This window comes from Pseudonaja textilis, chromosome 4 (genome assembly GCF_049901715.1).
Source record: "Pseudonaja textilis isolate UNSWEBS1 chromosome 4, rPseTex1.2, whole genome shotgun sequence".
NCBI classification, from domain to species: Eukaryota; Metazoa; Chordata; class Lepidosauria; order Squamata; family Elapidae; genus Pseudonaja; species Pseudonaja textilis.
In genome coordinates, this window is record NC_141993.1 from 25,437,677 (window position 1) to 25,460,320 (window position 22,644).

At 35.1% G+C, this 22,644-nt stretch overlaps 1 protein-coding gene across 2 annotated transcripts in view; it reads left to right on the forward strand.

The window, feature by feature from the left end:
* HECTD2 (HECT domain E3 ubiquitin protein ligase 2) overlaps positions 1 to 22,644 on the forward strand; it is a 43,135-nt gene that overhangs the window by 17,119 nt on the left and 3,372 nt on the right. The window contains exons 6-16 of one of the 2 annotated variants that reach the window (XM_026710569.2): positions 2,417 to 2,481; positions 3,199 to 3,244; positions 4,956 to 5,065; positions 5,588 to 5,736; positions 6,584 to 6,707; positions 11,120 to 11,216; positions 12,173 to 12,280; positions 13,574 to 13,706; positions 14,430 to 14,518; positions 16,913 to 17,071; positions 21,300 to 21,374. In XM_026710569.2, coding sequence (XP_026566354.1) covers positions 2,417 to 2,481; positions 3,199 to 3,244; positions 4,956 to 5,065; positions 5,588 to 5,736; positions 6,584 to 6,707; positions 11,120 to 11,216; positions 12,173 to 12,280; positions 13,574 to 13,706; positions 14,430 to 14,518; positions 16,913 to 17,071; positions 21,300 to 21,374 — 1,155 coding nt within the window. The remainder of the gene's footprint in view (positions 1 to 2,416; positions 2,482 to 3,198; positions 3,245 to 4,955; positions 5,066 to 5,587; positions 5,737 to 6,583; positions 6,708 to 11,119; positions 11,217 to 12,172; positions 12,281 to 13,573; positions 13,707 to 14,429; positions 14,519 to 16,912; positions 17,072 to 21,299; positions 21,375 to 22,644) is intronic. The other variant, XM_087932415.1, reaches the window with a different exon arrangement.

A 22,644-nucleotide genomic window follows, 5' to 3' on the forward strand; every position in this document is an offset into this window, starting at 1 on the left:
TCTAAATAACTTTTCAACTGCCCTAAATAACAACTGTACAGCATTGTATCATGGCTAACATAGCTAAATAATATTTTCAAACTGAAATGTTTCTGAATTTTAATTAATTTCCACACCCCAAAATTGTTATAGAAACTACTGGTCATTAGTTGCACACTATTTATCTGTAAGGGCTGGAAGAAATATTGCTTGCTTTTGGGTCCGTGAAAGTCTGCATAAATGGACAGAGATACAGATGATTTGCTTGATGTTGAGATAAAATCATTTCTGTAAAAAATTGCATGGGAAAATGAAAGCTTATCATCTCTTAGAAGGGATTATATGTTTTATGTGTTTATTTTAAAAAGAACCGTACGTGCTAATTCACAATGCTTTGTGAATTCTCTCTTTCTTTCAGCTTCTTTTTAAATACTCAGCTGATCAATGTTGCATGGTCAGCAGTTCAAAAGGAGATGCAAAATAGAGAAGAGAAAAATACTATGTTGATATAAAATATTGAATGAAAATATCAACTGTTGGCTTAAGTTATTTGCTAGCACAAAAGAACAGAAAGAAAAACTTTCTATATGCAGAATAAAAATCACATATATGATATATAATTACTAATATAGAAACAGTGCACTAGTACATATTGAAGAATTTCTGAGAAGACAGTATAAATCATACGCTATCTTCTTCAGCACCAAATTATTGTTCATAAGTTAGAGACTGAAAATTAGTTGCAATCGTTTTTACAATGCTCTGGGTCCTTTGAGGGAAAAATAGTGGAAATAAGGAAGCAGGGAGAGAAGAGAGATTTCTAGCACATATAAATACCAAGTAGGCAAAGTGGGAGACAGGCACGCATATGCAGATACACGTGGTGTGCGGGTGTGTGTGTGCCGTGCACACATATGCAGGGGGCGGGAGGTGTAGCACACGCATTGCATTATGGGTACAGGCACACACATACATGCACTTTCGGCACACAACTGGGAAAAGGTGAGCCATCACTGATATAGGATATATAAAAATCTAGAAAGATGATAATTACTTTGAGAGGAAGATGCTAAAGTGATCAACAAATGCATTGTTGATTTACAGCAATTTATCTACCTACATAAGAGTGGAGAAATTTTGAGTAGTTCAAAAGTAGATACTATAATTAGAATGTAACATTCGAAATTATTCTCTTGGTATATTAAATACTTTAGTGATTTATAAATATGAGGAACATTTAAAAGTAAAATTCCACTAACAATTGTTTACTCCTTAAGGGTGTGTAGAAAGCTATGATTATTTTAAAATAGTAATATTTAATAGCTCAGTAAGTACAATTCAGAGAAATCGTGGAACAAGTACAAGTACAATTCATCTATATCATAGAGCAAAGTAAAATATATGACTAAATGTGCAGAGGTTGTGCTTCCCATTGCTCACATGCCATTAACTTAAATGTCATTTAGTCTTACACGCTCTAGCTTTGCCACCAAAAATATGAACAGTCTGAAAAAAACTTCTGTAAATTCTGAAAAGAGAAATTACCCTCTTTCTCCATCAGAGAAAAATACACCATTTCCTTTAGTCATAACTTTCAGCCTTATGATTTAGATTAGAATGTTATTGCCTATGCTGGAATTAAGTGATACCATAATGAAATTGGTGTCTTACAATTAAATATTTTTCCTAAAATAAATCTACAAATGGAAAATAGACATTTTGTAAAGTTTTAGACACAAAGGGATCCATTACATTAAAAACTATATCTTCTAAAAACTGGAATCTATCATCTATCATCTATCTATCTATCTATCTATCTGTCTATCTATCTATCTATCTATCTATCTATCTATCTATCTATCTATCTATCTATCTGCCTACCTACCTACCCACCTACCCACCTACTGACCTATCTACCTATCTTTATACATAAACAAATGAGTGTGTGTAAATATATATTGTCATCATTGTCAATCTCAGACGTAACATTTGAAAATTGCCGTATCTATTTAAACAATTATATGAACATATAGCAATTTCTTACTGACAATAGAAAGTGGTCAAAATTGCTTGTTCCTATGCTATGATAGATCCCAGAAAATTGATTGCCCCACTGTATAAAAGCAAATGTCAGTTTATATCTCTATAAAGAAAGGACAGGACCCGGGGGTGGGGGAGGCTGAATTCAATGAGTTTTAAATAGAAAAATTGGAACTTAGAAAAAAGATCCCTAATCAGTGATTTTGAAAAAAGTTTCATTTTGAGATTTCTTTTACATTTCAGAATTATGCTTTAAAATATATTGCATTTTATGTAAATGTTTCTAAGTTCTCATTTTTATAATTGTGATCTGACCATTTAGTGATAATAATTGTTTCAATTGTGTTATTGATAAAAAATTATCTGGATTATTTCACTCCTTTTTCATTTGTTCTAGCCTCAAGATATCCAGAAGTGTGTCCTAAAAGGAATAATTAATGGTTTATTGCATGAATGTAAAGGGTAAATACAACTAACTTTTATATATATCTATAAGACATGATATTTTAATTTCTACAGAAATTGAATTTTAAATACATAACTTATTAGACATAAGAGCCAGTTTAATGCAGTGGTGAAGGTGCTGGCCTAAAAACCAGGAGATTGTGAGTTCTACAGAATCTCACTTTAGGCATGAAAGCCATCTAGGTGTCTTTGGGCCAGTTACTCTCTCAGTAAAACCCACCTCATGGGATTGCTGTGGGGACAAGAAGGAAGGAATGAGTTGAATTGAATAGTTACATTGTTGATCTTACATTTTTTGCAATAAGTCTATTAGCTGATATGAATATTAGGTCTCTGTACAAAATTGTATTTCTATTTGTATTTCTGTTCTCTGCATTTCACAGTTTATAAGCTTATTAATATATAATTTTAACATGAGTTTGATAAATAAAAACTCACATGAACAAATGGAAAACATTTTCCCTTTCTGATGAAAAACCTCATTCTATTTTATAGCTCCAAAGTGTTACATATAACTAGGGATAATTTTGTAACATAATCAGAGAGTATTAACGTTTATGTGGTATGCCTTTATATTTATTCTTAAATTAAATACTACATCATTTATGCACGGGTGTAGCTAGTATAAAATAGCTGTAATTCCACTTAGAGTTGACCATGCATTTACATACTTAGATTGTGCCTTTCATTTTTCACTTATTCATGTTCTTTCAGACCACAAACAAAAGATGATCTCAGAGCATATTTTGTTCTTCTACAGGTAAGAAGGGAGAAAAGTATTTATTCAGGGGTCTTTGTATGCCATCTCCTGTTGCAAGTCATGTTATTTTACCTAGCGCTCATTATGCCAGTCCTTGTCAAGCTCTGGGGAAATCAGGAGATTCAGGCAGTTCAAATGAATATAAGATTTATTGCAAGCTTAAGCTCTGTACAAGAATCTGAGCTACTAATGGTCAGGGGAAATTAGTGGGAAGTAGGAATAGAAAGTAATTCAAGATGGGCTGGACTTAGATCGCTTTGTGGGCACACAGGGACTCATGACTGATGACATGTTTGACCCCTCCCTTGAATTCAGCCTGGTCATCTCCTACAGTCCGTGGCTTGGTGGGCATGGCCATGTGACTGTGCGTGACCTTTTTTTTTTTTTTGCTTTTTTGCACTTCCCCCCCCCATCCATTTATTGGGCCTCCTGGCCCCCAAAAAAGAAGAGCCTCTGGGGGTGCATTTTTGCTCCTAGAAAGTATAACCCAACTGTGAATTTTTTTTGCTTCCTCTGAGGTTCAGGAAGAAAAAAAACAGAGCGTGGGAGGGGCGCACAGCACCCCTCCACGCTCCATTTTGGGACCTTCCTGGTCTCAGAAGAGCCTCTTGGGGGGGCGTTTTTGCTCCTAGAAGGCTCCTCTGAGGCTTAGGAAGGCAAAAAATCCCCTGAGCCTCTCCTTCCATTTTTTGCCTTCCTGGGCCTCAGCAAGGGGAATCCCAGCATAGCTGATCATATGAACTGCTCATTGTCGGGAGGGAAAAGAAAGAAAGAAATACCTTAAGGGGCCAGCGTCAGGCAGGGTGAGCGAGCATCGGGCAGGTGGGGCAAGCGAGCCAGTGGCGACCAGGCAAACCGGGTCGGGGGCAGGGCCAGCCAGAATTTACTACTGGTTTGGCGACCCACGCCAAATCCTTGCTACTGATTTGCCCAATCCGGTGCGAACCAGCTGAATACCACCACTGCTTTGCATCTTTATAGCACTTATGCACAAAGAGAATTCTAACTATAATGAGCATCAAATGCAAGAAAAGATCAGTCTCACTGTTTGAAACAACATGTATTCATATTTATTTGTGTGTGATAATTTATGGTTGCAGTTAACACTTCAGTGTATCTGCCAGAGTGAAATTTATTGAAGGGAGCTTTTATCTTGACTGGATTTCGTTCAGGTACAAAACAAACTGTTTGGCACTGCTGTGTTTACACAGTTATTGCTGTACTGTAATAGTTTACTTCTGAAATCAATGAATTGGCTTAATGTATGATTTTATCCCAGTGATACAATTAGAACAAGGATAGCCTCATCTTATTATGTTTCTAGCTTAACTCCATCTTAACTCAACAGCACTGTTAGGTAAGGTTGCTTGTATACCAATTAATCACTGACAGAATCATACAGTACTCCATCTATTTTCAATACAAAGGAAAAGGCAGCCTTTTTACTTCTAGGGGTGTTGTACGGCTACTTCACGAAATTGAACTTGTTGATGAAGCCACCAGGAGTCGGAGGAAATATTACTTTTAAAAAAATCATAAAACAATCCGTGTCTTACTCCATAATGAGAAAAATCCACAGTTGGGTTATACTTTATCAGAACCAATCAAAGTAACTTAAACTTATTTCAGTAATATTATTATAATTTGGAGACAGATAGTTTATTTTGTTTTTTGTACAATATACTAATGAAGTGTTTTTAATCTTTTTCAGAATCCTCTGTTTAGTAACACAACAACATATGTTATTTTTGCTCACTTGCTAAGACAGATTGCTGCCTTACCCGAAGAGGATCATCACTACCTAATTCACTGGTTGAAGAAGTAAGGCTATTTTCTGTTGTTTAAAATTATGAGTTTTATATTTTCAGTTATTATAGGTGGTTATTATTTATCCATGGTAGTCAAAATACCCTGAAATACTCACACTGTTGAAGAAAATATTGCTAAGATTCCATGAATTCTATTTCATATCAATTAAACTTTATTCATTATTACAACAAAAACTGTCCCAAGTGACTTTGACTTTCTCAAAGTATTGGACAAGGAAATTCTGTGCCTAAACCAAAATGTGAAACCCACTGATTCCAATGACATAAATTCATCAATTTATAGTTATAGTTATCTAGTTACAACTACATGCTAAATTGGCAACAATAGGTTAGAAAAAGTAACTTATCTTTCATGGAAAGGGTTAATAGTTCTGCTGAATACATTTTTTCTAGAATATTTATATTTCACATGATTGTTTTGTAGAAACATTTTGTCGATTGTTATTAAGAATAAGAACTATGAATTCTATTAGGACTCCTGCTATTATAAAAACAATATTATTATATTTTATAGGATGTCCCAGAAGCGAATCAAGCAAATTATAGATAGAATCTTACAATTTATTTCTTTGCGTCTCTTTCCGGCAAAACCTGAAGATTTGCCTCCTATGGAGAAGTGTACCTGGTGGATTCCATCAGCAACCAAAGTTTTGTCTTTATTTAGTAAGTTTAGATGCAATTAATTTTTTCTGAATTCTCATAGCTATAAGGCATTAAATCATCACAAATTATGTCAATATAAAATTAGTCTTTTTCTCTTCAAACCAACATATTACATAATAGCAGAAAACATTTCAACAGAACATATATGTATAGTCTGTATATGCTACAATATTTTATAATTATTTTTAGCCATTTTTAAGAGAAAATATTTAAAGGTTTCCACATTATAATAGTAGTAACATTTTAATGGCTTGGAGCAGTGCTCACCAACCAGAGGGCTGGGACCACTGGTGGTCCACGAGAAAATTCACCCCCAAAGCACCCTCCTCAAAGCAATGAATCCAAGCTGCATGGGAACAAAAGGCTGTGCCACCCCATGGCCCACGGGAACACAAGGCTTGCATCGCTTGCATTGTGAACAACACGAAGTGGTGAGGGGAGGGGGGAACTTGCCCACACACCTCGCCCGGCCACCGGGCTGCTTCTTTCCGCTTCTTTCTTCTGCTTTTGGCTGCATGCAAGCAAAGCAGCAAAAGTCTTTCTTTCTGCCCCCCAAACTCCATCAGAAATGAGTCTTTGGGACCCTGCAAGGCATCCTGCTCCAAGAGGCTGCTTGTCTTGTTTAATAACAGAAATTTTGGGCTCAGGACTGTATGTTACCACCAAAAACTATGTAACTATGGTTTCTGGTTCCACTCATACTTTTAAAAGTCTAAACTTATCCCTTTTGTTACAGAATATTGTTGCATCAAAGAATATTATTGGTATTTTTTATATAAATATGAATTTCATTGTTCTAAACAAAGTTGTCACACATTATTACTAATAACTAAATATGTCATTGCAGATGCTTCAAATAGTCTAGGTAATCCTCCTCTTATTCCATATACGGATTTTTATAATTCTACGCTAGATCATATTGATCTCATGGAAGATTATCATAATTGGCAGTGTTATGGAAATTCTCATAGGTAAGGGATTATTTAATAGTAATTTTTATTTGTAAAATAGTTATCTTAAAATACTTTATCAGTGATACACAGGTTATCAACCTGCACCAGATTATAATTTCCTTACAATTTTTCTTTAGTTTTTGGTTCATAACAAATTCAATGTGCCATTTTCTGACAGCTAAAGTGTTCTTTTTTTCAAAATAAATTGCATATCCATTCACAACAAAACTGTAAATGTTTTTTCAGTATTCAGTTTAAATCAGTTTATTCTTAGTATTTGACACAATCTGAACAATTCTGAAATACAAATGATAATTTTTTTTCAAAACAACTTTCCAAGAAGCTTAGTGTAAAAACAAAATAGCCTTTCTTACTATTTCATATTGTCATCTTTTTGTGTGTAGCTCTCTAAACATTGAAAGGAGAGAATTAAATGTTAACTATCATTTAATGTTATTAAAACTTTAAAGTGCTGTGTGGAATATAAAAAGTATTTCAGTTTTTGAGTAGACGTTAGTTAAAGATCAAATATCTAGGATCATTTTTGTGTGTCATTTATAGCTGTTATAGCTGCCCATAATGCCATTAAGGCTGACTTATTCCATATATGTTCTTCTATCAGTAGCCCCTTAAGTGCTCTTTATTAATCATATTAAGGGTGGGCTTTGAAAATTTTAGCAACTGGTTATCTGCCGGGTTGTTGGTTGGGTGTGGCCTAGTCGCCTCCTCCACCATCGGGGGTGGGGGGCATTTTCAGTCTCCCTGGGCTACAGAGGCTTTCCTCGAGCCTCTGGGAGGGTGAGAACAGTCTCCCTGGGCTACGGAAGCCATCCGGAGGCTGGAAAAGGACCCATTTCTGGTCTTTAGGAGCTTTTGGGATGCCCATTTTTCACCCTCCCCAAGCCTCCATGCCTTGTACTTACCTGGGATCCAAAATGGGCTCCATGGAGACTCCTGGGAGGGGCCAGCCAAGGGTGGGATTTGCCAGTTTGCCAAACCAGCAATTAAAAATGATAAAATTAGCGATCGGTTCTCCCGAACTGGGGCAAACCAGTAGCAGCCCACACCTGGTCATATCAAGTTATTCTTTAGGATCTAGATTTTTTCTATCTAAATAGCTGAATATGTCCTGGACTACATCGTTTATATTTTTCAATGACCATAATTCTGAAACATCAGTCAGATATACATGGAAGGTACTATAGCAATAGCACTTAGACTTATATACCACTTCACGGTGCTTTACAGCCCTTTCTAAGTGGTTTACAGAGTCAGCATATTGCCTCCAACAATCTGGGCCCTCATTTTACCCACCTCAGAAGGATGGAAGGCTGAGTCAACCTTAAGCTGGTGAGACGCAAACTGCTGGCAACCGGTGATCAGCAGAAGTAGCCTGCAATACTGCATTCTAACCACTGCGCCATGGTGGCTCTTATTTATTTATTTGTTTGTTTGTTTGTTTATTTATTTATTTTTGTCAATTGCTTACAAGATAATAGGTATAAGTATAAACATAGTTATGAATCCATGGAAGAAAGAAAGATATACATATAAGAAAAAAAAAAGAAACATTAGAACAGGGATAGTAGGCACGTTGGTGCACTTATGCACACCCCCTACAGACCTCTTAGGAAAGGGGTAAGTTCAATAGTAGACAGTCTAAGGTTAAAGTTTTTGGGGTTTGGGGAAGAAACCACAGAGGCAGGTAGAGTATTCCAGACATTGACCACTCTGTTGCTGAAGTCGTATTTCCTGCAATCAAGTTTGGTGCGATTAACCTTGAGTTTTTATCTGTTGTTTGCTCTTGTGTTATTATGGTTGAAGCTGAAGTATTCATTGACAGGTAGGACATTGCAATGTATGATTTTATATACTATACTTAGATCGTATCAAAGGCATAGTTCTAGGTTTTCTAGGTCTAGAATTTCAAGTCTGGTGGCATAAGGTATTCTGCAACGGATAAAGGAGTGGAGAACTCTTCTTGTGAAATATTTCTGGACTTTCTCAACTGTGTTAATATCAGATATGTAATGTGGGTTCCAGACTGATGAGCTGTATTCGAGTATTGGTCTAGCAAATGTTTTGTATGCTCTAGTTAGTAGTGTAATATTACCAGAGAAAAAGCTACGCATAAGATTAGGTTAACAACTCTTAATGCCTTTTTGACTATGTAGTTACAGTGGGCTCTAGGACTTAGGTCATTAGAGATGAGTACTCCAAGATCCTTGACAGAGTTTGGATCATCAACAAGGTCTTGACGATTCAGCCTGTATTTTATTTTCTGATTTTTTATTTTTTATTTGCCAATATGTAGGACAGAGCATTTATTTGTTGAGATTTGAAGTTGCCATTTGTTTGACCATTCTGATACATAGTCGAGGTCTTTTTGAAGGGTAGCAGTATTGTCTGTGGTGTTGAATAGCTTTACATCATCAGTGAAGAGAACGCAGTTGCTCTTGATATGATCACAGAGGTCATTTATGTAGAGTATGAAAAGAGTTGGTCCTAGAACACTGCCTTGGGGGACACCACTGTTGACAGGTACAGAATTTGATAGGACGCTCCCAATTTTGACCATTTGTTGTCTGTTTGACAGGAATGCTTCTATCCAGTTATGCAGGTGTCCAGAGATACCATAAGATTTTAGTTTTAGGAGTAGTTTGTCGTGTACCATTGAAGCAAAGGCTTTACAGAAGATTGCGTCTATTGCTTTGCCCTGATCAAGTTGTGTAGTCCATATGTTTTTTGCAGTGTAAGAGTTGCAGAGTACATGATAGTTTTTTCCTGAAACCAAATTGTTTATTAGAGAGTAGGTTGTTTGTCTCTAAGTGGAGGATAATGGATTGGTTAATAATTGATTCCATGACTTTACAGGTGATGCAGCATAAAGAGATTGGTCTGTAATTTTCAACTAGGCTGGGGTCTCCCTTTTTGAAGATGGGGATGACCGTGGCTTGTGACCATAGTTTTGGCAAGGATCTGGTCCTGAAAGATTTTTCAAAGATTATGCTTAGAGGTTCGGCTATGGCAGTGGATAGCTTTTTTAAGAAGTAGGCACATATTCCATCTGGTCCAATAGATGGAGATGGTTTTAGATTGCGTAGTGCTTTTTCAACATTGTTTTCTGTAAAATCGATATGTATTAGATCATTGTAGTTGTCTATGGTTCGACTAGGAAATACTGGGCATGATCCATTGCTGTTTACAAATACTGAGCCAAATAATGTTTTAAAGAAGTTGGCTTTAATAGTGTCGTCGTTGCAGTCTTTACCATTAGGTCCTTTCAGGGGTGGGATGGACCTTGAGTCTTTTAGTTTGTTGTTTACAAAATTGTAGGAAGTGCGGGTAGAATTGGTGCGTAGATTTTCTTCTTATTTAATGTGATAATTGGTACATTCAGTTTTTATCTGGTGATATAATTTTTTTGCTGGAGAAAAACTGGTTTAATCATTATTTTTCATCTTAGTTGTCCAGAATATCAATATTCATTTAAGGGAGATTTTATTTTTTGTATAATTTGTGCAGTTATGTTCTGTAAGAGGAGGGGGACAAAGATTGCCTGGATCTCTTTCATAATTATTAAGTGTTTCTTTGGCTCATAGGTAAACTTATAGAGATTCCCCAGATATCCATTTTTTTCTTCATGGCTTTTAGCACGTTTCAGTGGTTTTTCAATAGGATACAAGTAACTTGCCTCTAACTAGCGTTATTTCAAGTTTCCAAAGTGCAAATGAAGATAAATAGGCAGAGAAATAAGCTGTAGAGGAATAGCAATAAAAAGATTTCCTATGAAAATGAAATGAAATACTACTTCTCTCAGTAAATACAGCATTGGAAATTTGTGTCCCTTGAATTAGCTAAACATGTATGCGTTATGAACTGCTAAGCAGTTAACTTCTTTTGTAAGTTACCTTTTTAACAAGGGTAATCCTCAACTTAAAATCTTCAAACTACAGTTCATTTGTAATGAACAATGTAAACAGTTACAATGGCGCTGAAAAAAGTGACATGATTGTTTTTCACACTTACGACCATTGTAGCATCCCCATAGTCACATGATCAAAATTTTGATGCTTGGCAACTAACTCATATTTATGATAGTTGCAGTGTACCAAGGTCATGTGATCACCTTTTGTGACCTTCCGACATACAAAATCAATGGGCAAGCCAGGTTCAATTTAAAACAACTATGCTACTAACGGAACAACTGCAGTGATTCACTTAACAGCTATGGGAATAAATGTCATAAAATGGGGCAAAACTCACTTAACTATCTTGCTTGGGGACAGAATCAATTAACAATTGTAATCATAAGTTGAGGATTACCTATATTTACCTACAGTAATTCCATTTATTGTCTTTATATATTATTTCCATTAGTTTCTTTCAATATAAATAGATACACAAACATGTAATATTTTGTCATTTAGGTTTTCCTTCTGTCAATATCCATTCATTATTTCTATAGCAGCAAAAAAAGTTATAATTCAAAAGGATTCAGAACAACAAATGATAAATATTGCACGGGTAAGCATTATTTATTAAATAAATTATGTATTAAAATTGAAATGCCATTTTAGATACTTTGTATTTAGTCTCTTCTTTCTAAGTATATTTAAACTTCTGATATGATACAGCTTAAGTTATGCTTTAAGTTAACTGCAGAGTCACTCTGAGTTGGGCAACATATACATTTAATAAATCATTATCTACAAAAATGTATTTTGAATGGTTTACTCTCTGTATAAAGGGTGGGAACTCTTCTAGGTGTCTTGCAATTTGAAATAATATCTGCTGCTTATTTGCTGACCTTATTCCTACTAAAGCCAACAAGTATGATGAAACACTTGTGATATCAAAGAGGAAATATATTTATCTAAAACAATTATGGAACAAACTGTAAAGGATTATGTTCTTTTTAAATGCCAGGGTGGGATGATGTTACATTTGCTAGAATTGTACTTTTACATGTACAGATAGATGTAACTATTCTTCACTTCAGTGTCCCTCTTTCCTACGGTGCATTATAAGATATGTGGTCATAAGGATTGTAAGGAGGAGTTAATTTCTAGCAAATTCTGAAAGCTAAGTGTGGAGCATATTTTTAATTTCTGTATCAGTACTATAATCGCTGTCAAAACTATCCACAGAAGAACGATGCCTATGTCACTGAATGCCAACATTTATAGTTATTTGGCAATACTTACATTTCTATATAGAAAATTATTCCAATCAAATCCTATCACTGAACTTAACATTGCATTTGATATATCTTTTCTTTATATTTTGTTAACTATATAGATTTGATAGAATATTAACAATCCATAATTAAAGTCAGGTAGAAACATATATAATTGGCATTAATATTAGATGTTTAGGTTGTAAAAATTAGTTTACAGTATCATAGTATTTTTCATAATTCATAGAGGGCAATATATGATCATTATTTTTTTCCTTCCACAACCTCTTTGGATTTGGAACAGCAAAGCCTTGTCGATAAAGTGTCTCGGAGGCAGAGACCTGATATGAATATGCTATTCCTAAATGTGAAAGTGAGAAGAATGCACCTAGTTAGTGATTCATTGGATGAGGTATGCAAAACGGTTTCTGTAAAAACTGTTCAAAGAAACAGTCTGATGGGTTCAGATTCATATATATGCCATATATATATGACTTCAGATATATGCCATATCCAAGTCATAAATCATTTTGATTTGTCCACAGTTCCTCATTCAGATATAATGATCAACTATGCTGTGGTAAGTCCAGAAATCTTTATTTCTGGCATTTGAGGACAGAAATGGGTGGGATCTGACAGGGTTAACTACCGGTTCGGTGATTTACAATGTGCTTCCCTGCACGCTGCGCGCATGTGTAAATCTTTATCAGCTTGCTGCCTGGACAGCTGAGCAGCGCTGCATGCAGGGAAGCAGCATTTGAAAAGGCACTTTTTTCCTGCTTTTTCCACTGCAGCTGTGCCTTGCACAGCAGCTGAGGTTGAAAAATCAGGAAATAATGGTCAGGTAAGAGCCTGGGCAGGCGGGTGGGCCAAAACAGCAGCAGACATAGAACCGGTTCTATGTCTGCTGCTCTTCAGAGCTACCAGTTCTACAGAGCCAGACAGAACTAGTAGAATCCCACCCCTGGACAGAAAGTAAATGATGGAGAAGAGACCATCTAAATCACAAGGTCATAGAACACAAAGGACACTTCAGGATCGCAACTCTCCAAATGCAGAGTTCCAAATTAAAGCATCCTCAGGAAATGGCTGTCTAGCCTCTGGTTGAGCAGATCCAAGGTAGGGGAAATCATTACCTTTCCTGGGAATTGTTCCTGGAGTGCTCTTTCAATCACTTTCTTTATTAGGATTTTTATCTTAAAATTCAGTCAAAAACTGCCTTCCAATAATATTATGTCACGTACACGAAATAATAGAGAACAAGCTTTTTTTTTGCATTATATTTGTTCAAGTACTTGATGAGCGCATATATACCCATGTTATCTTTTCTCAAAAGTTAAACATACCCTATTCCATTATTCTCTTTGTAAGGCTTACTTTTCAATCTATTAAACATCTATTCCAGTTTCTCTGCATATTTTTTACAATTTATGTAAAAGAGGTGATATATGACCTGTGCTGAACAAAGTAAAACTGTTATTTCTACTAATGGAAATAGAAAGTGTGTAGAAAGGTTAATGAGACACCTAATAGTTGAACCTTCTAAGACAGAAATTTGCTTTTCTTTACATTTGAGTGTTAGTTTGTATTATAAATGTTGCATTTATATTCCCTGTTCTCCAAAATAATGTTCAGATAGCATTAGTATCTTCTTTCATTTTATAACATGATAAAATTTAAATGTTCACCATTTTGTTTTTAATAGCTCACAAGGAAGCGAGCAGATTTAAAAAAGAAATTAAAAGTTACATTTGTAGGAGAAGCTGGTCTTGACATGGGTGGCCTAACAAAAGAATGGTTTCTTCTTCTAATTAGGCAAATTTTTCAGCCAGACTATGGTGAGTTTTTAAGTTCTACTTAATATTTAACCAAGTAAGATGAAAATTAATGAATCCAAACTTGTTCGTTTGTGATGAAGTTTTAAACAAAGACCTTTAGGTCACATAATAGCTTGTCAATCTATTGCACACTTGGATCATTTGTAGTAGGCTTGTCATATATTCTCCAAATAACAGAGCCTTTTAGTGTCATATAAAGGATATCAAATTCTCTTCCTGAGTAGAGATCTAATTGAACTAATCTCTCCTCAATTAATATGCAAGCTAAAAGAAATTAAGAAATTCAGGTGCGGGTATCTAAAGTATGAAATAGTATTAATGGGTAATTCTTCTTTGAAATGTTTTAAAACATTGTTATCACTATACCTATAATCATCATGTTATGCTTTACATTTAAGGAAATATATAAACTATATTTTATATATTAAATATTAATGTTACATTTCAATTGTTTTGTTAACTATTTTACAAAACTGATATAAACTCTTAAATAAAAATGAAATTGGAATATGTTTTATTTTCTCCATCTGACCTTCCAGTTGTTATATTTCAGTATTTGAAATAAAACCAATAAAATGCAATTTGTGAATAGATTAATTATTCTCTTGCTGTAATGCTTGAACATCTTTGAGAGATGAGAATGAAAATTGTAGACATAGTTCACAGTAACTTTTGAGAAAAATAATAGAATTTTATTTTTAAAACATGCATTCTCTCTTACAGGGATGTTTACATACCACAAAGATTCTCAATGTCATTGGTTTAGTAGTTTGAACTGTGATAATTACTCTGAATTCCGATTGGTTGGAGCTGTATCCTTTTCTGTCCACTAGAAGGTGCTGTATACACAGCTGATACCCCTAACAAGATTCTTTGCATTTTTAATGTATTTTTTATTTTTTTAAACGAGGCAGTCGCTCAATGAGCCCTACCTTTAGTTATATCTTTGCTTGAAATATCTCTAAGAGTGCAAAAATAAGTATCATATGTTTAAATCTCATTTTAAAAAAATATTATTTCACATACAAAAAAGGAGGCTACCCTCTTCAGTGCCACATATTGACTTGTAATGATGGGGACTGAACTTGATCACAAAAAATAAAACCTCACTGAGGAGGAATTTTTTTGAATAAAATTTAAATGTGGATGGTTATAATGCTGATATGTCAATATAATAGCCAAAATGTATTTTTAAAGCAGTTGTTTAAGTGTAATAGATTACACGTGTGTTTGTGTGTGCCTTTGAGTCAATCTTGGCTCCTGGAAAGTGTCTGGACAAGGCTCTGCAGTTTTCTTGGTAGCATTTTCAGAAATGGTTTTGCCATTGCCTTTTTTAGAAGAGATGTGACTGGTTCAAAGTCGTGCAGCTGTGCCTAAAGTGGGACTAGAACTCACAGTCTCCCTGTTTCTAATGTTTTAATCACTATACCAAACTGGCCCATAGATTATATATCTGCATTTACAAAGTATTTTTTTTTTAATATTCTAATTATGAGTAATTTTTTCTCCCATAAAAATGCCTATCCGCGTAAGCAGATAATCTTTAATAGAATTATTTTGGAGCATGTCAATATCCTAAAACAGTTACTTATCTTTATTTTCCAACCACTGATCAATTAAAGAATCCCATCAACTGCTTGAAAAGGTATCTTTCACAAATTTTATCTATTTGTTACATGTTTATGCTGCCCATCTCATTGTCAAGCAACTCTGGGCAGCTTACCACATCATAAAACAGCAATACAAAACAATTAGAATGTTAAACATTGAAAACATCAATCATTAAAAGTTAACAAAAAACTGGATAAGAAAAAAAAATACATAAACAGGGTGGAAGTGAGAACTTTTTCTTAACCACCTCCAGAGTGGGCCCCAAGCCAATCAGCAGATCTAGGTTTTCAGGCCTTTTCTGAAGGCAAGAGGGTGGGGGCATATCTCACCTCAAGCAGCACAGTGTTCCAGAGGGCGGGAACCACGGCAGAAAAGGCTCTTTTTTCTAGACCCCACTAACTGAAATTCCTCTCCTGACTGGGTCCATAGCATGTTCCTTCTGCCAAAGCAGGCTCATTGGGGTGAGACGGATCCTCGGGGTTTAAAGGTAAGAACCCACACCTTGAATTAGACGTGGAAGCAAATTGGCAACCAATGCAGTTTGTGCAACATTGGTGTTACATGGACCATCCAAGGGGCTCCTAAAACTACGCAATTGCATTCTGTGGCACTTACAGCTTTTTTTAATGCTCTTCAAGGATAATCCCATGTAGAGCACATTGCAGTAGTCCAAACGCGAGATGACCAGGGCATGTATGAATGAGCACATTTTTCAGCTTTATTTATAGTTTCTTTATTCCATTTACATTTTAAGCTTTATTTACTCTGTTTTCAGCCATTTTGCAGTTATTATATTTTCAGTGAATGACTGCAATTTTAATAAGAATCTTCAGAATCTGAAATACAGCTTTTGTTATTATGTATAACTTTTGTGGTCAGAATATCTAATAATATCTGAATATCTGAAGTGGCTCATCATAAAAAATAGTTGTATCATACAATAATTTTGTTTATGTTAACATCTCTGTAATTTTTTTTGTACTGAACATGACTATTTCTCTGGAATTTCAATTAAGAAAAAAATCTGGAATAGATTTTTTTTTTTAAAGAAATGTTCCTGTTTCCATCTTAAGATGGTTACAAGATGATGGGTTGGTAGGTTGCCATTTTACAAACTCATAGTTAAATAATTTTACACAATGTTTATTATGGAAATACAATATATTAGAATAGACACGGAATATTGTTGCAGCTATAAACGTATCCCTAGTACTTCCATGAAATGCACCAATTTTCTATTTGGTACATTATACACAGATGATATGTTATACACATACCTTGTTTGCTTATATAATAAGGAATCAGGATCTATGGTATTTTTGGCAACATTTTGGAAATGTCTTGTTGCCTTCTGGGATTATTTTTTGAAAATAATTACTATGCTACGATAGAATTCCATGGTCTACAAATAAGCTTGTTGGTGGATTATTTGTTATAGAAATTATATCACGTTTAGATGCAGTGTCAGTATTCTAAATATGTAATATTTTTATCACCCCTGTTTAATATGTGTATTAAGTCATTAGAACATTAGCAAAACTGATAGTATGCCCTACAATGAGAGTTTGATTTTAAACTTAACATTTATCATCCAGCTTATGGGACTAGCTGTCTATAATAGTATCACACTGGATATTCGATTTCCACTGTGCTGCTACAAAAAATTACTTAGTCCTCCTATTGTACCATGTGACCTGAATACACCTGTAGGAATTGGTAATGTTACTATTGATGACCTGTGTCGGGTTATGCCGGTAGGTATAAGAGTTATTTTGAAATGTCAACTCTTTTTTTCAGTACAATGTTGGTGGTTTGAGTGCATAATTTCAGATTGTGTTTATAGAGCAGAAAATACTATTTGTACTTTATAAAATTCCCATTTATCATGAGTAGATTCATACATTATTATAACACCATAAAGCCCAGAAATAGCATATATTTTGCATCAGTCATAACAGTTAATGTTTTACCTCTGCTTTGTTTACTGTGTGTGTTGGTGTTATACTTGTTATATATGTTATGTATATTGTTAGCCATATCTGCAAAGTTTTTAGTTCTAAATCAAATAGCCATTTCTATTTCTGGTGCATGATTAAAATTATTCATTTTAACAAATATAGCACTATTGTAAATAAGCACAAACGCAATCTTTGAAAAACAAACTCGGTTGTAAGTTACTTTAGGATACATTGTTCTCAAATACCATTCACATGAACAATTACCCTAATGTTCATAACTGACACATATTTATAAAGGAGAATATTTATAGCTCAAGGCTGACATGAGAGGTCCTTGGTGCTCTCTGAGCTTTGCTTGTTTTCTTGCAGACGTTTCATTACCCAATTACATTACCTAACTACCTACATCCAATTTGATGGACATATTTATCAACAAATGTAAGGGACACCTATGGGATCACCTCTTTCGGGACTTATAGCAAAGGTTGCCATGCAACATTTAAGCCATAGCACTTCCTCAAATACAACTGAAAATATCGATCAGATATGTACATGACACCTTCACCATAACAAAATTAGAGAACACCCGCAGAACCACCAATAACATTTTTAAAGGAATCCAATTTACTAGAGAAGAAGAAAACAACAACTCACTACCCCTCCTGGACATCCTGATCAGCAGAGACTACAAAGGCAAACTAGAAGCACAAGTCTACAGAAAAACCCATACTAACCAGGTGCTCCACTACTAAAACAACCCAACCTCCCACAAGAGAAGTTGCGTAAGGACTTTATTTAGACAAGTCTAAACACACTGCAACAATCCGGAACCGCATGAAAAGGAAATAGAGCATCTATACAACATATTCCAATAAAACAGATACCCATGCAACTTTATCAAAAAGTCCTTGATCACTCAATCGAACACAGCACAACTAACACAAACCCTTAAATAGAATTACACTGCCACATATCAAGAATATCTCAGAAACCACCAATAGCCTACTACAACTTCCTGGTATCAACATAGCATACACGCCAACTGAAGCCCTTCAAAATATCCTAAGCAGACCAAAAACCCAACAACGCCAGAAGAAACAAATCATGTACAACATACAATGTAAGGATTGCAACAACTACTACATAGGATAAACAGCCAGAAGACTGGCAGAACACATCCACGAACATCAGCTAGCAGTCAGAAGACAAAAAAATCTTTAATCTCACAACATATAGACAGACTTAACCATAGTTTCACTTGGGAAAATGTGACCATCCTAGAACAAGCTAAGACCAAAAATACCAGGCAATTTCTAGTAGCCTGGCACTCTAGCAAATCAGCCATCAATAGACATATCGACATTAATAGCAATATCACTTAGACTTATATACTGCTTCACAGTGCTTTACAGCCCTCTCCAAGCAGATTACAGAGTCCTGCATATTGCCCCCAACAATCTGGGTCCTCATTTTACCCACTTTGGAAGGATGAAAGGCTGAGTCAACCTTGAGCCTGGTGAGATTCGAATTGCAAAATCTCAGGCAGGCAGCAAAAGTTGCCTTCAGTACTGCACTGTAACCACTGCACCACCACAGCTCTAACAAGATCTATAGAATTTACAAAAGAGGCTGTCACCCACACCCAGCCCAAAAAGGAACAAAAAGACCCAACACCTCTGCACCAGCAATCAGCACCCAGGTCACATAGATTAACTTAAAAGTTAACATCAGACCAACAATCAAGTAAACAATACCCTAATCAAGAAACTGTCAAAGAAGCCAACAGCAAACAGCCCAACCAAAGAATCTCCAGAACACAGGACTAGTCACCAGAATATAAACTGACAGCAAACCATACTCCTCACTAACACTGATGATGGTTTGGGTAATGAAATGTCTGCAAGAAAACAAGCAAGCTCAGAGACCATCAAGGATCCCTCATGACACATATTTTATCTAGAAATGTCTTCAAATAATTACCAGTATACAATATTTGCAACTGAACCATGAACAAGTCACAATTCTAAACTATTTTTTTCATGTTGAGGAAGTGTCAGGCAATTTAAAATTCTGTGATGCTCAGTTGATGATAGCTCTTTCACACATGTAAGTAATCATCTGATATTTTGCAGAAATTGAACTAATCATATGTTATGATAATAAAAATATGGGCTTTTTCCCTTTCAGCCCAATTCCTGGGGAGGAACTATGAGCACCTTCAGTAATAGGAGATACGTAATTCTACTCTTACAGATTAGGGGGCCTCCTTTGGTAATCAGTTGCACTGGCTCTGAATAAACTCAAGAAATCTGGTACCCCCAGGACTATACAGTGGTCATTTTAATTGCCTACTAAATTGTCAAAACACAGTATTCTAAATTGCTGATCACATATAAGTAACAATATAAAAACAGCATTAAAGAAATGTGGCCATAAAAGAGTCCACTCTGATTGCCATGTACATGTATAGTTTCAACATAAAATCTTTCTTAAGGTAATGTCACAAAATCTAACCATTTTTGTTTTTGGAGGAACTGAACAAATACCTAAGATCTACTTTCAGTATTTTAGGTATCAGAAACAACATTTAGTAATCCTCTCCAAGAGGCTTTATCATCCACCACAGAAAAAAAAACATTTGTCATTGAGCACATAATATGCAATTAGGATGATTCGGAATGAAAGGGTTGCCAGTGGTCCACTCCACTACTGTATTTACAGAAAATGTTTAGAGCTAGCAATTATGTGCTACAAAACTCCGAACAATCACTAAATGGCAGCAATCAGATATAGAATACACTCATTTCTTAATTTCATCAAATGGCAGTCTCGGTCTAAAGCAGTCTAGATCTATAGCCTAGCATTCTTTAAATTGTGGGATGGCAGCATTTAAATACGGTGTGCCAAACAAATTAATTAACCATTCTTGATTTTAATAAAAATGCTGCATTTTTAAAGCTTCATAGGAGAAATCCTAGTCTAATGATATATGAAAGCAATTAGGTCTGGACTGCAATAACCTTGATGGTCAATACACGGCAGTAAAGTTTAGTTTTCTGTATCTCTTTGATGATGTCTAGTGGTTATCAGGAATTTGTGCAGCCCAGATCTTGTATCCTCAAAGAAGCATTTGTTATTAAAATAAGGACTTTAGAGAGAGTTCATTTTAAAAAATAAAACAATGGAAATGAATTTAAGCAGGTAATTTGGAACAGAGGTATTTTCATTGGGAATTTTTTATCCCCCTATGATGATCAAGGAAACTACAGGTGAAACTTGAAAAATTAGAGTTGTGCAAAAGTTCATTTATTTCAGTAATGCAACTTAAAAGGTGAACCTAATATATGAGATAGACTCATTACATGCAAAGCAAGATAGGTCAAGCCATGATTTGTCATAATTGAGATGAGTCTATCTCATATATTAGTTTCACCTTTTAAGTTGCATTACTGAAATAAATGAACTTTTGCACGATATTCTAATTTTTCGAGTTTCACCTGTATGTGCATGGGTTGATGTCCAAAACCTCCCAGAGTCGCTGGGAGCTAAATTTAATACATTATGGTTCATCACATCACCAGCCAGATGTTTAGACTGGATTTGGCATTTTTACCTACCAGCCAAGTCCTTCTCAGGGAGAAATAGGCGAGATGTTTTATGCAGTTTTACTTGGAACAGCTTACATCCTGCGATGATGCCTTTCATACCATCAAACAATGGATATTATCTCATTTTCTCTATATAGTACTAGTTGTGTAGGAAACACTAAATATACAGTAAGTTTCTATTTTTTTTAACTTTTAAAAAACATTGATTCAGAAAGTAAAAATGGATGGCCTTCATTAACCCATTTCAAAAGGAAAAGCAGCTATGTAAATCATATTTGCTGCAGTAAGAGTGTCGTTTGGTATCTAATATGAAATGCTTGTGGCTACTCTGGTGATCTCCTACATAACATTTCTAAGATTGATAAGGAAAGAAAGGACATTCTGTATATTTTAATTTTCAAAAACTTTTCCTACAGGAGTTAGCTCATGGATTAAATGAGCTGCTATCCTATGAAGGGAATGTTGAAGAAGACTTTTATTCAACCTTCCAGGTATCCTAGTTAAATCAGAATGTTTGAGTTGGAACTGGTTATAACTATATAATTATATATTATCTAATCTAGCCCCCTTGCTAAATTCTGGGACCCATTAAATTGTTCCCTCCATTATACATTATTGTAAATTATATTGTTGTTTTGGAAAATATTTCTCTATCATTTCTGACAACAGCAGCATTTAATTAGCTTAAGAACAAAGATGGGAATTGAAAACTGTCATTCAAATATACTCCCATTGTCCAAAATTCTATATTATCCAAATCTAATTTTTTCCATCTTCCTAAACAATTCACTACAATTATTTAGAATATTTTGGCTATTAATCTTTCTTTTCAGCTTCTTGCTTTCTTGTTTTATCCTTTCTTCATTGTAGCTAGGAACTAGTTCAGCAAGTCAGCCAAAATTATTTCGTGATTTCAGAATTTATTTCTGTCTGGTTGGCTGCATTGAGTTTTTAATCATTCCATCTTTCACTAAGCTCTTGAAAGGCATTTTTGCCTCTACTTAATGTCCATGCACAGCTCAGAACACCTTTTTCATGAAATGTTAGTGCAAATACCATTTTAAGAACTGAAAAATAATTAGAGCTACAGTCAAGGAACATCTTGTTTATGTGTAAATGAGTTTTAATTTCTCTTAGAATTAATAGAAATGTACACATTTACCGAATCTCATATGATCTGACTAAAAGGCAGATCATATTCTGACAGAAATTCTGAGTAACAATTTTTTTTTTGTAGGTAGGTACAAGTGGTCCTTGACTTACAACCATTCCATTAGTGGGTACTTGAAGTTACAATGGCATTGAAAAAGTGACTTACGACTGTTTGTCACACTTCTGATCGTGGTACCATCTCTGTGATCATGTGATCAAAATGTGGGTGTTTGGCAACATGCATGTATTTATAATGGTTCCAGTGCCCTTGGGTCACCTGATCCCCTTTTGCAACCTTCTGACCAGGAAGATCAGCGGGGAAGCCAGATTCACTTAACGTGTCACTAACTTAACAACTGGAGAGATTCACATAACTATGGCAAGAAAGGTTGTAAAATGGGGCAAAACTCACTTAATAACTATCATGCTTAGCAATGGAAATTTGGAGACTCAGTTCTGGTTGTAAATCGAGGACTACCTGTATTACATTTATATCTCACTTTTTCTTAAGAAGCTCAAGAGACACTATGCTTGGTGTCCTCTGCTTTTAACCTCCCAGCAACATTGTGAGGGGAAAAATAATATTGGCCATAATAATTAGCAGATTTA